General features: G+C 33.5%; 4 protein-coding genes across 8 annotated transcripts in view; 2 read left to right on the top strand and 2 right to left on the bottom strand.

Moving 5' to 3' along the window:
• The window catches only part of LOC146537473 (uncharacterized), a 223,246-nt gene that overhangs the window by 29,846 nt on the left and 176,833 nt on the right, over positions 1-16,567 (top strand). The gene's annotated exons all lie outside the window — the stretch shown is intronic.
• Positions 2,943-4,622, bottom strand: LOC146537478 (uncharacterized). The gene is made up of 2 exons (XM_085187611.1): positions 3,628-4,622; positions 2,943-3,394 (listed from the first exon to the last, which is right to left on the bottom strand). Exons 1-2 carry the CDS (start codon positions 4,471-4,473, stop codon positions 2,990-2,992), a joined length of 1,251 nt encoding a protein of 416 aa, XP_085043737.1. The 5' UTR covers positions 4,474-4,622; the 3' UTR covers positions 2,943-2,989.
• Positions 5,727-15,409, bottom strand: LOC146537476 (uncharacterized). 2 transcript variants are annotated; one of them, XM_085187613.1, is made up of 2 exons: positions 14,427-15,409; positions 5,727-6,687 (listed from the first exon to the last, which is right to left on the bottom strand). In XM_085187613.1, exons 1-2 carry the CDS (start codon positions 15,219-15,221, stop codon positions 6,277-6,279), a joined length of 1,206 nt encoding a protein of 401 aa, XP_085043739.1. In that variant the 5' UTR covers positions 15,222-15,409; the 3' UTR covers positions 5,727-6,276. The 2 variants fall into 2 exon arrangements, with proteins under 2 accessions (XP_085043739.1, XP_085043738.1); XM_085187612.1 differs by lacking the exon at positions 5,727-6,687 and adding an exon at positions 11,356-12,316.
• Positions 6,703-8,246, top strand: LOC146537477 (uncharacterized). The gene has a single exon (XM_085187614.1). The coding sequence runs from the start codon at positions 7,064-7,066 to the stop codon at positions 7,814-7,816; it is 753 nt and encodes a 250-aa protein (XP_085043740.1). The 5' UTR covers positions 6,703-7,063; the 3' UTR covers positions 7,817-8,246.

The following is a 16,567-nucleotide window of genomic DNA, read 5'->3' as shown; positions in this document are numbered from 1 at the left end:
TAACCCTCATGGTGTTGTCTAGACATGACTAATACTATTGTTAATTTAAATTTGATTCAAGATATGTTATTTCTAATGTAGGAGATAAGATGAGGATCTGGAGACATAATTGTTCTTGTTAAAACGTGGTTTATCTAATTAGACCTTCTATTATGACACGGTTAATTCAGTCTTTTGACCAGTTCTCCATTCAACGTGACATTGGCGAAATAAACTGTGCCCGACTGGCACGCCTAAAAGCCACAAAATAAGAAACAAAATCCATAAAATATATAATTTTCTTTCATAAAAAAAAAAACAATAAACTATTCGATACTCAAACACCCTGTATTCTAGTATGCTCTTTTGTTAGATACAACAAATAAGTTTTTCCACTTTACATTTATGAATGATAAAACTGTTTAAGTTCACCTCCAGCTCACCCTTGTTAACAGTTGGCTCGTCTTGTGCATATTCAACACGAACTCATTTAAGTTAGACACTTTGGCGGCTCCATGAATTGTGAGTGAATCGATATAACCGTGTTGCTACTAATATATTATATTAGTATGTGGATGTTTAACTTAAGTTGGTGGCGTGTGTTGACTAGTTATTTGATATGGTTTTGTCTGGAATTTTTAATAATTTTGGTTAGTTTCACGCTGTATCACGTATGTGGCAGGGTAGAGGAACGTAGTGTTAAGACACTTCGTTTTCCATGTAGAGGCACCCAAGTTTTGGAGTTGCGTGTTGAGTGGCGAAAGTCTATGCGGAGCTTTGTTTCCTAATGAGAACGTGGAATTGAAAATAATTAATTTCTCCGCATTATTCTCTAAATTAGATATTATTAAAAATACTAGCATAATTCTGAAAACTTAATGAATACTAGATTTGTCTTGAAAATTTGGTAGTATGTGGAAAATGAAGTATTTAGGTTCACTGCCTACTCTACTAAAGGCAAGCTATAAAATTAAGCTAAAAAGTAAGTTCATTTCAACTATAACGGCATTAAAGTCATTAAATTCAGTTTAAATTAGTGCAACTTCGGTAAATGTCTGATTCAAATGACTGTTTTGCATGTGCATCGCTTTATAGTCTGGTGGCACGAGAGCCTATTATATTTTCTTAGAAAACATTCGTACTAAGAACTTCTGGTATTAGTGTAAATTGCTTACAAATTAAACTTACAACTTGCTTACAAATTTAACTACTTAAATTAAAAATTAAGTGTAAAACTCGTTTGCGACGTTGTGTTCCGCCACTCAATGGAAAGAAGAGAAGGTTCCCAGGTTCCCTCTGCCTACCCAGTTATGTGCGAGATACAGCGTAAAGCTAATAAACTATTTAGAAGAGATTAATTTAAATACTGTAATCGTTATTATTTATCGTTATATTTTATATCAATTTATTGGGATTGATTAAAGAAAATTTAGCGTTCACTTACTCTATGTCTCGATTGCTTTCTTAGGGAGTGGAATGTCTTGACACTGGGCTCTCTTTACTTACTCTTAAAAAACATTTTTAATAAACATTAAATCTTCTTTAAATCAGCTGGCTTCATCTTCAAAAGAATCTATGAGGATAGTAATTTGCTATCTGAAACTTTATAGTATGACGAAGAAGTTATAGTAGTAGCCTTATAGTTAAAACAATTGTCAAAATTGCACAACTCCTAACTGCATTTGAAACGACTGTTATTGAATATTAGATGAGCGACTTGGGTTGGCTTTAGAGTCGTTTACCTGCAATGGGAAAAGTTGGAACTAATTTGGAAAATAGTTTCTTTTTAACATGTTTTTTCTAGATAAACTTACAAGTTTACATTACAATGTAAGATATTGAACTTCACCTGCTGGTAATTAAAAAATATTGTTTATTCAAATAGATTATACTTATTATAATACGCTTGCTCTGGTCTCGAGGTAAACCGCGGCGTTGAGTTACGCCACTCAACTCCCAATGCCTCAGGAATTCGGCGAAAAGTGGGAAGCGGATTGTCTTAATACTAATCGTTCGCGTTTGGAATACATTTCAACCTCATTTAAGTAAAAATAAACTGCGCTTTGTGCATCTATTTCTGAATACAGGTTGTATCTTTTTTAATCGGTTGCATAATTATAGAGTTTTGGCTAAGTGGATTTTAATGTTAAACGTTTTGAAAGGTAGGTAAGAGGAATTTATTTTTGGGTGAACTAGATGGTTAATAATTTGTAGCTATATAAATTAAAGGTTAAATTACCAATTTTATCATAATTATCATGTAGGTAGGTACCTCGGAAGGTACCCTACCTACAATTTGGACGTAGGATTTTTTTTTCATTTCACGATTTTTTATTATTTATTTTGTTTGAAAAAATAACTTTTTCATTTTTAGGATTTTTTTTTCTAAATTATATTAGGCTTTTACAGAGTAGTTAAAACTGTGGTTTCATTTAAAGTGGTGCTGACAATTCCATCCTGTATAATAATAAACTTATGAATAGCCACGTGCAGTTTAAATTTCACAAATCTCTTACTTCTATCGATACCGAGAAAATAAACTTTAAGCTCTTGACAGACGAAAAACAAAGTAAACAACAAAAGGTAAACCTTACAGGATTGCGTTTTTACCTTTTGAGGTACGGAACCCTAAAAACGAAGTATGACGTCAATTTTACTATTCAGCATGGAATGCAATAATATCTTAACTTTATATTTTATTATTATACGGTACAATAAAATGTCTTATCAAGAAAAGAATGTTGTTTAAAAGTGATGATAATAAACCTAGAGCCTTCATTAAACAGTCTTTTGAACATGAAATATCTAGACTTACTTTTTGATTGGTTCTCCGAATAATATATCTGGATTTATGAAGGATTATTTTATTTTCATCTGCTTAATATGAAAAGCTAAATATAGTGTTTACTTTAAAAAAAACAAAAACAGCAAGGAACGCAATGTCTGAACACAAGGTTCCCTCTACCTAAAAAAACCAGAAATTATGTAAACAGCTTTATTATTATAAAACTTATAAAATTCCCCACTCTATATATTCTTCTAAAATTTCATTCATCCTGTTATTAAAAACTTTGTTAACTTTTACTTTTAGGAGATCAAAATCATTTTTTAACACTTCTGGATCGTCTGTTAAAATAACAGGTAGAACGTATGTGGCGATCATCAGTCCATAGTCCAAGCATTCTTCAAATTCCTTCTCAAACAAACTTCTTGGGAACTTTGTCTCTATATCCAAATTAAGCATTAACGCGTGGTTTCGTAATGTCTTGTAATATAAGTCTTTTAGATATTCCATATGTTTATTTCTGAACTGCCTATCTGTACTGGTGTAAAGGAGATATATTATATCCAGTACTGGAGTATTGTATGCCATTAGTTGATAATCAATTAAGACTGTTTCAATTTCTTGATCATCCTGTAAAAAGCAAATTAATTAATACTGTAATATTTATTATTTTAAATATATATATGATTTATAAATTACTCTTCCTAAGTATGATATCAGAACGGGACAAAAAAATAATTAGGTATAATGAATATCTGGGTGAGGATCGAATAACTAACGTGTTCACTGTGAAATGCCATATTGCTGGGCCACGCCTGGCTCAGAATATAAGCTGATGACTGAGAAGACAGAATTAAACTCACATTCTCTCTCATTAGTATATTGTTAAGCCTAAGGTCCATGTGACATATACATCTGACTTCTCCAAGTTTACCAGTCAAATATTTGGGGAATTTGTCCAAAGTCTTCTCTGCAACGATATCTCGTTTATCTTTCTTGTCGTCACTAATATATTTAAACGCTTCGTCGACCATAGTCACAATTAAGCTTCTCCAATTGTTAAGAAATTCCTCACCATCGTCGATTGTCTGAGCTGATCGAAAGGTTTTGATTTCTTTTTCAAAATACTCTGGTCTCTTATGTTCCAAAACAAATGATAGTGCGTGAAACATTGCTATTTGCTTAATTGCATCTTCGGTGAAATTTAAAGGTACGACATCCATTCTATTCAATACTTTAAAGCCTTTGCGAGATAAATTTTCCAGGAGGATAACATGATTATTGCAATCGTAGCATTTGACTTTCCTCAACCGATCCCTTGCAGAAATATTGGATTCGGTGTAAAGTTCATCATAGGTAGTTCTTAGTTGGGCGTACATGAAAAATTCTTTAGCGTAACAAACATCTATATGAAGCATTCCTTTAATAGCTCCTTCTTCTGGTACAATATGTTTCACAAATATATGGTTCTCTTTCTCACCCTTCTTTGTTTTTCCTTTAATACTAATTTCCATTAAATCACCCAAAAAGTTACCACCATCGCTTGATATCATCCTGTTATCAATTTCATAGTATAAATAATTTTCATTTTGTATGATGTTCTTGACAGATTGCTGAACGATAGGGCACATATCTTTCATGGGCACATCTTTTAAGATGTCGATAGTTTTTTTAGAATAATTATCACAAATACTTTCCTCGAGCTGCATGTTGTAAAATCAAAACGTTTCTAAGACCCATAATACATTTCTAAACCAGTATATATACTGACTTGTTCAAATATATATTTTACATTTAATTAACATAAAGCTTGTTTTACATTGTGAATTATGGCTGAAAGTAGCAATTAAGTATTTTAATTCAATTATTTTATTTATATTATTTTAAATAACAATAGCTTGTATGTCAAGGTGTATAAAATTGAAATTTATTTATATCCATACTTATAATAAAATAATATGGTGTCGATATCTGTACATATATGAATAATAAAAAATACCATTTCTGGTATTTATTGATGTAATAGAACCAAAAAAAAGTGTTTTTTTTAATTTAATCTGTCCATGCGTCTGTTTTTCACGCTAATCACAGAAACGGCTTAAACAATTTAATAGAAATTTTCATTATTGTATTTTGACAAGCTTCCTTTTTCTAAAAATCTATCTAAAATTATTATCTATCTAAAAATCTATCTAAAATTCTGATTACATTAATAATATAAATATACTTAATAATAAAAAAAATAATTTCCGTCAATATGACTGCCGCCTGACAATTAAACTAATTTAATAAACAATGCAATAAAGTGAAAATGACTAACAGTGGTGAATTAACAGAAACAAAATGACTGTTCTCTATTTTTTATGATATATCAAATATTTATTTATCATTATAGGGATTGTTACTTGTACTGGTACTCACATGACTTAAATAAGAGTGAGTAATCACTCAGATCAGTTTTATATTAGAATCTACTGCTAAGATTAAGGAAATTAAAAGTAGCTTCTTGTATTTTTCCGCAGAGTGTGATTGTAAAACCGACTGGTTGGGAGTTCGATCCCCACTCGAGGAGATGAAATATTTATTTAAATTTACATTTCCATTTCTTCGCTCTGGTGTCGAGGCAAGCGCGGTGTTGAGTTCTGCCACTCAACACGGAATACCTCTAGAATTCGGAGATACTCTAAGTTCCCACTGCCTACCCTGCTATGTGCGGGATATACCGTGAAGCTAATTTTTTTTATTAGATGTTTGAAGCAAGAATAAGGGTATTCGGCAAAAAAATCTGCTTACCTACCTGCTGCGGCCAGAGTTACTTTGGACATTTCATCATTCACAAATTATTTCCATTGGATTATAATAATATAAAACAAAGTATAAATTTCTTATAAATTTTCATTTCATGTTAATGAAAACATGTTACTAAAAATATTTCAGGAATAGAAATGAAACGTCACAACAGTGTCTGTTAAGGAAACCATTTAATACTGTATCTCAGTCTCTTATAAGTAAAATACATAATGACTAAAAAAAAATATTGAACCACTTGGTTTGTTTACAGCCTAAAAGAAAGCATAGGGTCTCAATACTAGTGATATTTATCACAATATTATTACACAAAAGGGATTTTTTTTTCAGCTTCACTCTGTATCCCGTATACAGCAGGGTAGGCAGAGGGAACCTAGCGTTAAGACACACCGTTCCCCACTTTCCGCCCAATTCTGGAGGCATTGCCTGTTGAGTGGCAGAACTCAACGCCGCGCTACAAAAAGAGTATTTTATTTAATTTTTATGTAACTTCACGCTGAATCCCGCAAAAAGCATTAAAGATCGAAAGAACCTAGTGTTAATTTACTCCGTTAACCAATTTCCACTCAAACTTTGAGACATTGCACGTAGGGGGTGTAACTCAACGACGCGCTTGTTATTGTCATCAGACCGACGAAAATCAAAATTATTTCATTCTCATGCCATGACTGCCTTATTAATTATTTTAAATTATTATTTTTAATTTAAATAATTCCTAATTCAACAAAATCATCCACAATCCCTTGCATCCTATCATAGAAGCTTTCATCCACTGTGATGGTCATATCCAAAAGTTCATCCTTACTTAGATCCGGTACGTCGTCGGATATGAAGAACATTGGCAGCATATACAGAGTGTACATTAGACCGTAGTCTAAACTATTTTTAAAACATTCATCAAATTTTTCTTTAGTACAAAAATCGTTTACATTTATATCGAAAAAACATAAAAAATCTCTTAAGCTTTCAAAATATAGGTCCTTTAGGTATAATAAGTGTTGTTTTCTGAAAGCTCGGTCGCTTGCCGCATACAAAAAGTATATGAGATCGATGATTGGGCAGCCGTAGTAGATTTGTTGGTAGTCTATAGGTATTACTTCGGTGACTACTCCACCCTGAAAATAGAAAAAATATTTTACTTTTTCCGTTTCCGGTATAAAAACTGTCAACACCTTAGTGATTATCTCCAGCAGAAAACTAGTGATTAAAATAGTTTGCACGATCCCTGAATATCTGTATAGTTATAGTTCTCTACAGAAACACCGAATAGTGCTTTATAAATAATTGGTTTGGCGTGATCATTGCAGTTTTCCAAAATAATACGAAGCTCAAGATAATAAGTGGTTTGAGGTTAGAAAACAAAACGGTAACCTTCATTGATATTTGACATATCAACGTCAACAGAACTAACATCACAGTCAGTGCTGCCAACTACAAAAAAATACTTTCTACTATTATCTACCAATACGTTCCTACTCACGCAAAGATACAATGGAAGGGCAATTTCAAATACTATTTGACAAAATGAAAATTGAGATGCAAAACCAAACTGCTGAATTAAAGGAGTCTATCACAAAAAGTGTCATGGATAAATTAGAAGAAAAACTCATACCTATAAAAGAAGAAAACAAGAATCTAAAATCAAAGATAGAAAAATTAGAAAAAGAAGTGGAACATTTAAAAAGAGGAGAACGGAGTAAAAACATTATAATATTTGGTTTAGAAGAAAAAGAAACATCCACGTCTGAACTAATACAAACAGTAAAGGAAAATCTCGAGTTTGATATAAATATTAAAATTGAAGATTATGAGGTCGATAAAATTCACCGCTTGGGAAATAAAAACAGAGAAAGTAACAAGCCAAGACCTGTACTATGCTCTTTTACAAATAATTGGAAAAGAAACGAAATTATCAAGAATCGAAAAAATCTGAAGAAAATGTATGTTACAGAAGATTACTCAAAAGAAGTCCTAGAAAAAAGGAAAGCATTGCAGGCAGAATTGGTTGAAGAAAGGAAAAAGGGCAACATAGCGTACCTTAAGTATGATAAACTAATAGTAAAAGAGAATAACAGCAACCAAGAGAAAAGGAAAAGATTAACTTCTGCCTCGCCCACATCTTCTAACAACCAGCCAAAGAAGCAACAAACCGCATCCTTTTTCAAGTCCAATAGGACAAATGCTTTCGATATGATGCGTTCAAGATCTCACTCTCTTTCCAATATATCTACTAAGAAGCAATAGCAATTAAAAATCGGCAAACGGAAACAAAAACCAAACGAAGAAACCGGAAGTATAGTAACAGGAAAACACCAACCTCCCCCAAGCCGACTGGTCCTCGTGGGGGACGAAGACCACAACCCTCCAACAATAACACTTAACAAACATCAAAATCCAAAACCATCGAGAATCTATATCGCGGCCCTAAATGTACTTACACTAAAGAACGAAGAAAATCTTTCAGAACTAATATATGCATTGAAACAAATAAAATGGGACATCATAGGCCTGAGTGAAATAAGAAGAATGGGTGAAAATATCACCTCCAACCCAGACTACCTTTTTTACCATATAGGCGAAACCCCAGGTCACCATGGTGTCGGATTTATTGTTAAAAAACACATAGAGAAGTATATTGAAGGACTCATAGGAATTTCGGAACGTATTGCGATTATGAATTTGAAAATACCAGGATATAAAGACTCCTGGTCCATTGTACAAATATATTCGCCTACAGAACTGTCGAGCTTAGAAACTATAAATACATTCTACCTTGACTTAAACAAAGCAATTCAAAAGTACGCTCATAAAAATCTAATAGTAATGGGAGACTGCAATGGTCAAATCGGTGAAAGACGCTCAGAAGAAAATACAATAGTAGGGTCATTTACATACAGTAACAAAACCCGAAGCAGGAATGGTGAAAAAATTATGAACTTTGCCCAAGAAAACCATCTAACTATCTTAAATACTGTGTACCAGAAAAAGAAGAAACGCATGTGGACTTGGATCTCGCCTGATGGCAAAACAAAAAATGAAATTGACTTTATAATGACTAATAGGAAAAAATACTTTACCAATTTCACTATCATTAATAAGCTAAACTTTAACACTAACCATAGATTAATTAGAGCGGAACTCCGATCAATATCACCTAAAAAACCTAGACCAAGACAACAAAATACAGCAAGTAGTAAACTAGGAAAACATCAAATAGAACAAATTACAAACAGCCTGAGACACGAATTGAAAGATTTTAAAACTACCACAAAAGAACTAGGAGTACAAGAAAAATATAATTGGATACACAACACAATCAAAACCCAAACACAACTCTTTGCTAATACCAAAATCAAAACTAACAAATGGTTAACAACAAGTACAATAAAATTACTAGAAGAAAGAAACAATTTAATAAGTTCAAAAGGCTCACAGGATAGAAGAAAACGCTTAGCAAAAATTAGTAAGGATATTAAAGACAACATTAGAAAGGATAAGAAACAAAGAAAAATCGAAACTATAGAAAAGTGCATAATAGAAACAGGCGGAGTGAAAAGAGCCTACAAAGAAATGACAAACTCAAAAGATTGGATAACAAAAATGAAAAGTGATAGCGGAAAGTTGATCCATTATAGAAAAGACATCTTAAGATTAGCCACATCTTACTATCAGAAACTTTACGGAAGCGTCACTAAACAAGACAAAACCTACTTGGAAGAAGACTCAGATATTCCTAATATCCTTCACGCTGAAGTTGAAAACGCCATAGACACCCAAAAAGAGAATAAAGCACCAGGACCGGATGGCATATGCAACGAGATCTTGAAACAAAGCAAAGAAGTCCTGATACCTGTCCTCACAGATATGTTTAACGACATCATAAACACGGAAATCATTCCGCAACAATGGACAGAATCTATCATTACTCTACTATACAAGAAGGGAGACAAACACGACATTGCAAACTATCGCCCTATCAGTCTAATGTCCAATATATATAAAATTTTTGCCAAGATCATTTTAAAAAGGCTGGAAAAACCCCTTGACGAAAATCAGCCAATTGAGCAGGCAGGATTTCGTAAGAACTTTTCGGTGATTGACCACATACACGTGGTTCGTCAAGTCTTGGAGAAGTACAATGAATACCAGCTCACATACTACATTGCATTCATTGATTATAGCAAAGCTTTTGACTCAATAATACAAGGACAGATATGGGAGGCCCTAATAAAACAAGGAATAGAACATAAATACATTAGATTAATAAAAAACGTTTATAGTCACATGACATCGAGAATACAGTTAGAAAAGAAAGGTAAGCCTATTAGAATAGAAAAAGGTGTCAGACAGGGTGACCCTCTGTCACCAAAACTGTTTTCGGCAGTATTGGAGTCAATCTTCAAGGAACTTCATTGGGAAAATCTCGGAGTTAATATAAATGGCGAATTTCTAACGCATTTAAGATTTGCTGATGACATAGTTCTCTTTGCCAAAACATCAGAAGACATCAGCAAAATGATAAACGAGCTCGCAACTGAAAGCGAGAAGTTAGGCTTAAGACTAAATCCTGAGAAAACTAGAGTAATGACAAATAAAAATAAAGAGACAATACTATTAGGAAATATCGAATTAAATTACTGTGATGAGTACATCTACCTGGGACAGCTCATATCCCCAAAAGAACATATGCTTAAAGAAATGGAAAGAAGAATAACAAACGCCTGGAAAAGATACTGGAGCTTAAAAGATGCTATGAAAGACAAAACACTTCATATAAACATAAAAAGCAAACTATTTAACTCCTGTATATTACCCGTCCTTACATATGGGTGCCAATCATGGACTTTAAGTCAGGAAATGATAAGCAAAATTGCAATCTGCCAAAACGCAATGGAAAGGAGTATGTTACACATAAAAAAACAGGATAAAGTGAAGAACGTTGTAATTAAGAGTAAAAGTAAAACACAAGATGTAACATATAAAATTCGAAGACTTAAATGGAAATGGGCTGGGCACATGATGAGAGGTCAGGACAAATGGTGTAGGAAAGTAACAGGATGGTACCCCAGGGAGGGTAGAAGGAAAAGAGGCAGACCCCAGAAAAGATGGGACGACGACATTAGAAAAGTTGCTGGAGTGATGTGGAATAGAGTGGCCCTGGAGAGAACTGAATGGAAAAGATTGGAGGAGGCCTTTGCCGATTGGCAGACAGATCTACAAATAATAAGGAAAAATCAAATATTACAATTAAATTAAATAAGTATGTGTATTGTGTTGTAATTCTCAACTCTCACTGTTTGATCTGAATAAAAGGCTAAATTATTATCTTGTATTTTTCCGCAGAGTGTGATTGTAAAACCGACTGGTTGGGAGTTCGATCCCCACTCGAGGAGATGAAATATTTATTTAAATTTACATTTCCATTTCTTCGCTCTGGTGTCGAGGCAAGCGCGGTGTTGAGTTCTGCCACTCAACACGGAATACCTCTAGAATTCGGAGATACTCTAAGTTCCCACTGCCTACCCTGCTATGTGCGGGATATACCGTGAAGCTAATTTTTTTTATTAGATGTTTGAAGCAAGAATAAGGGTATTCGGCAAAAAAATCTGCTTACCTACCTGCTGCGGCCAGAGTTACTTTGGACATTTCATCATTCACAAATTATTTCCATTGGATTATAATAATATAAAACAAAGTATAAATTTCTTATAAATTTTCATTTCATGTTAATGAAAACATGTTACTAAAAATATTTCAGGAATAGAAATGAAACGTCACAACAGTGTCTGTTAAGGAAACCATTTAATACTGTATCTCAGTCTCTTATAAGTAAAATACATAATGACTAAAAAAAAATATTGAACCACTTGGTTTGTTTACAGTCTAAAAGAAAGCATAGGGTCTCAATACTAGTGATATTTATCACAATATTATTACACAAAAGGGATTTTTTTTTCAGCTTCACTCTGTATCCCGTATACAGCAGGGTAGGCAGAGGGAACCTAGCGTTAAGACACACCGTTCCCCACTTTCCGCCCAATTCTGGAGGCATTGCCTGTTGAGTGGCAGAACTCAACGCCGCGCTACAAAAAGAGTATTTTATTTAATTTTTATGTAACTTCACGCTGAATCCCGCAAAAAGCATTAAAGATCGAAAGAACCTAGTGTTAATTTACTCCGTTAACCAATTTCCACTCAAACTTTGAGACATTGCACGTAGGGGGTGTAACTCAACGACGCGCTTGTTATTGTCATCAGACCGACGAAAATCAAAATTATTTCATTCTCATGCCATGACTGCCTTATTAATTATTTTAAATTATTATTTTTAATTTAAATAATTCCTAATTCAACAAAATCATCCACAATCCCTTGCATCCTATCATAGAAGCTTTCATCCACTGTGATGGTCATATCCAAAAGTTCATCCTTACTTAGATCCGGTACGTCGTCGGATATGAAGAACATTGGCAGCATATACAGAGTGTACATTAGACCGTAGTCTAAACTATTTTTAAAACATTCATCAAATTTTTCTTTAGTACAAAAATCGTTTACATTTATATCGAAAAAACATAAAAAATCTCTTAAGCTTTCAAAATATAGGTCCTTTAGGTATAATAAGTGTTGTTTTCTGAAAGCTCGGTCGCTTGCCGCATACAAAAAGTATATGAGATCGATGATTGGGCAGCCGTAGTAGATTTGTTGGTAGTCTATAGATATTACTTCGGTGACTACTCCACCCTGAAAATAGAAAAAATATTTTATTAATTACTATTATAAATATACTCTATATATTAATATTAAAAGAAATTGATTATTTGGACCCTCTAATCTCAGGAAGTACTGGTTAAATTTGAAAAAATATGTTTTTAGCATCACACTGTATTTCTTGCAGAGCACAATAAGCGGAGGGAACCTGGGAACCTATGTTACGATACTCTGTTCCCATTAAGACACTTCCGTTCCTCTTTTTCCACCGAATTCTGGAGGCATTGCGTGTTGAATGGCGAAGCTCAATGCGCTTTGCTTCTACACTAGAGCGAAGAAATGAAATTATTAAATATTTCTTTTCCTCGAGTGGGAATCGAACCCACAACCTGTCACGTTTACGATCACACTTTGTGCCTCTGCGCCACAACTGGCCTGACTGAAAAGATATTGAATATCGAGATGTTATTTCTATTTGGTTATAGGGGAGGAGTCGCGGTTAAAAACTAGATACGATAAGCTGTGACATATAATTCAAAATTCAGTTAAATTATAATGTATTAAGAATATTTTAGAAAACCAATTATATTTTCAATTAAGATCACGTTTCAAATAAATTTTGAAGCAAATAAATTACTTTTTTTAATTAAGCTCGTTCATTTCGATAAAATTGAAACGTAAATCAAAAACTTCACATAATATAAAGTAATCATTTTTACGCATATTAAGAGAGTGTAGAGTATTCTCTCTTATGTCACGCTGTATTCGTACGTAGATTGGTGCTAAGGCACTTCGTTTCCCGGTTTTCGACTAATTTTCCAGATATTGTGTATTGAATGTTGGTACCCAGTACCGTACCGCCATGCTTCAAAGGTAATGATAATCGGTTATTTCTAGTGTACACTAAATTAGCGGCTCCTTACTTGCGGCGTTGTGTTCCACCACTTAACATTCAATATCTCGTTAAATATTAGGTGTCTTCTGTCTACTCTGCTATGAGCTAATAGCAGAGTAGACAGAAGACACTTAATCTTTTACGCTTTACCCAGCTGCTTAAATAATTCTTATTGCTCTATCATAGCTCATAATAAAGAGAATTTGGTATATTAGTTATCGATCGTCATGTTAATTAGATACGTTTAGTGAATAACTTAATGAACTCTATAGTATAATTATAGGTTAGGTTATGATTTATGCACTAACAATTTATTATATACTTGATTTAGGTGTTACAAGATTAAAGCCATTGTAGCGTGATGACTGTAGGTTTGAATCCAACTTGTGGAAATATTTGTTAATTTTTGTTTCTTCAACATGGTAAGACAAAGTGCTGCGTTATTACATAGTAATGTATTACATAGTTGCAAAAATGGTCGACGGAGGAAAGGAGGTAAAGGGGACGATCGGTGAAGTAAACCTACGGAGCAAAACAATAATATAAAACAGATTTTTTCATATTTGTTTGTTGTAAGGAGCGCTGTTGTATTTTACCACAACACGCCTTTTGTTGTATTTTACAACAAAAATGGGGCAGAAAGTTGGGAGTGGGGCGGGGTTGCTTTAACACTATTATCCCTCTTCCTATGCTACCGTTTGCGGGATAAAGCGTGAACGAACGCGAACCAGTGACTTCTGACGTTCTAAATTATATAAACTTCCATAATTATATGGGCACTTAAAACAAATATTAAGGGGAACTAGAACGAATTTACTGACTCAGCAACAAGGCGCCGGAACTTTGCTCGTTAATGTCAGTTGATTGAAATTTAAGGCGCGAAAGAAAATAAAAGATAAATAATCGAAAAAATATTCCAGACAAACTTTTGCATCTAGTTTAAGGCACTTATAGGCTCTATTAGCTTTCTATTCTTATTTTGATTTGATTTTTGCTTTACTTTAGCCGAGTAGGTCGAAGTGTTAAAACACTCCGTTTCCCACGCAGTCACCCACCACCCAAATTGCGAGACATTGCGTATCGAGTGGCGGAACTCAACGTCGTGCTTTGTCTCGATAATAGAACGAAGAAATAAAAAATTCATTCCCCACATATGAAAATATTTAATAGAACTGAACACTGTAAATTATTTTAGTAGTCAATAGAAACTTGATTAAAGTTTTTTTTAACATGACTAAAACTACTCACGCTTTCTTTCATCAGAATATTATTCATTTTATAATCGCCGTGACATAAAGCTTTAAATGGCATATCCGTCCCGTTCATATATTTTGGATATTTCTCTAAAGATATATCAAAGAAATTAGCCATTTTTTTCTTCATATCATCATTCAATTTCGAAACTGTCACTTTGCACATATTTTTAACAAATTCATTCCAGTATTCGTCGTATACAAACGATTGTTTTATAGGTTTAATTTTCTCTTCAAAATACTCCGGTCTTTTCTTCTGTAACACGAAGGATAGACCGTGGAATTTGGCAAGTTGTTCTATGGACAACTTGGCGAATTCTATAGTCATAACATCCAACCTGTACATTGTTTTGAAACTCTCCTTAGTTAAGTTTACAAGTATTATGGCTTCCAAATTTGTTTCATCATAACTTTCAACCATTTTGAATCTATCTTCCAAAGGAATTTTGGCATTCTCTTGTAATTCTCCAAAGATTTTACTAAGTTCTGTGTAAACAAATGCTTCTTTCGCATAAACTTCGGGTATGGAGTATACTTTAAAGTCGTCATTATAAATTATATGCTTTAAAAAAATATTGCTTTCTTTATCCGCATCATTGATTTTGCCCCGTATATTTATTTCGTACAGTTCTCCCAAGAAATTGTTTCCACCAGTCGATATTTTCTTTGTTTCAATGCTATGTGTGACATAACCTAACTTTTTTATAATATTCGCTATATTTCCTTGTATTTTATCCGACAGTACGTCTTTTAATATAACTTTATCACTTTTGTAATTATCACGATCCATTTTAGGTTATTCTAATAGGTTATGTAGAGAGTTATTAGTAAAACACTCGATATATAAGCCATACGTTAGTTTAGTATCAGTTATTTTAGTGCACAACTTATTCGATACGGTTTCGATATTTGATAAGAAAATAGATAAGAGATAATTGATAACATGTCACTTAATACGACAAACGACGGACAACTGGCTGACAGAACACACGTTTCGTCTACTTGTGTTATTGCACAATGATGCTTAATGTTATGAATAATAAAACTTAACTTTACTGAGATTAAATTAAAGTTCATATTTCTTAAGCAATTTTTTGTTATAATCTTCCTTCTCTTTCATATATACGATTTTTTGTATGTTTTTAGTGGAATGGTCGTCATTGTGCGATTAATATGAGACTATATTGGCGCAGTGGACAGTTTATGACTGTGAATGTGATAGTAGAAGATTTGATTCCCACTAGATGTAACTAAGTATTTTAATCTTCCCCTCTATCTAGAAAAACAAAGTGTGATTTTGAGATCCGTCTCTTAACACGCAATGGTTCATTTTTTTGGTAGAAAACGGGGAACGTAGTGCTTTGAAACCGCGCTACATTTACATTGACAAACTGCTGCTGCTTTATTGCTTATTCTCCATTCCATTCCATCCATCCATTTCCGCTTGATTTTGGAGACACGTGATGATTAGTGGAATTCAACGCCACACTTTATCTCAGTATTAAAGCGATGTAATGAAAATAGTATTATGGATGAGGTGAGGATGAGGAAATGAAATCATTTCCTCTAGTGGAAATTGAACCAAATACCTGTCGCATTTACGGTCACAAGCTTTCGTCGCTGTGCCACGACTGATAATAAAACATGAAGCTAAAAAAGAAGCTTGGAAGTTAGGCAGAGGGAGCCTAGTGTCAAGACACTCCGTGCCTCCAGACTTCGGCGGAATTCTGGAGGCACGGCAGAATTCTGGACGCATTGCATGTTGAATGGTGGAACTCAACGCCGTGCTTTGCCTCGACACCAGAGCAAAGAAATGGAACTATAAATTTAAATAAATATTTCATCCTCCTCCTATCCTCTAGTGGGGAGTGAACCCACAACCACTCGATTTTACAGTCTCCCCGTGTGCCCCTGCGCCACGACTGGCCTCAATTGTATTTTATTATTATAACCTTCTTCTTATACAATAAAATTTATAATAAAGAAACGAATGATTTTTAAAAGTGAGTATAATAAGCCAAGAGCGTTCATTAAAATGCCTTTTGAACATGAAATATATCTTTTAGATTGCTTTACGATTGGTTCCCTGAATAATATATCAGTTTAAATGAAGAGAACTGTTTTTAATTTCAGTTA

This window comes from Heliconius melpomene, chromosome 7 (genome assembly GCF_056956725.1).
Source record: "Heliconius melpomene rosina isolate 202511_hmr_F chromosome 7, ASM5695672v1, whole genome shotgun sequence".
NCBI lineage: Eukaryota > Metazoa > Arthropoda > Insecta > Lepidoptera > Nymphalidae > Heliconius > Heliconius melpomene.
Note: the sequence above shows the minus strand (reverse complement) of the source record. Positions and strands in the feature narration are given on the sequence as shown.

Coding starts and splice junctions, on each gene's coding strand:
- LOC146537478 (XM_085187611.1), bottom strand. CDS start 4,473: ATGCAGCTCGAGGAAAGTATTTGTGATAATTATTCTAAAAAAACTATC. Junction 3,395..3,627: donor ATATACTAATGAGAGAGAAT/GTGAGTTTAATT, acceptor TGCTTTTTACAG/GATGATCAAGAAATTGAAAC.
- LOC146537477 (XM_085187614.1), top strand. CDS start 7,064: ATGGAAGGGCAATTTCAAATACTATTTGACAAAATGAAAATTGAGATG.
- LOC146537476 (XM_085187613.1), bottom strand. CDS start 15,221: ATGGATCGTGATAATTACAAAAGTGATAAAGTTATATTAAAAGACGTA. Junction 6,688..14,426: donor ATATTCTGATGAAAGAAAGC/GTGAGTAGTTTT, acceptor TTCTATTTTCAG/GGTGGAGTAGTCACCGAAGT.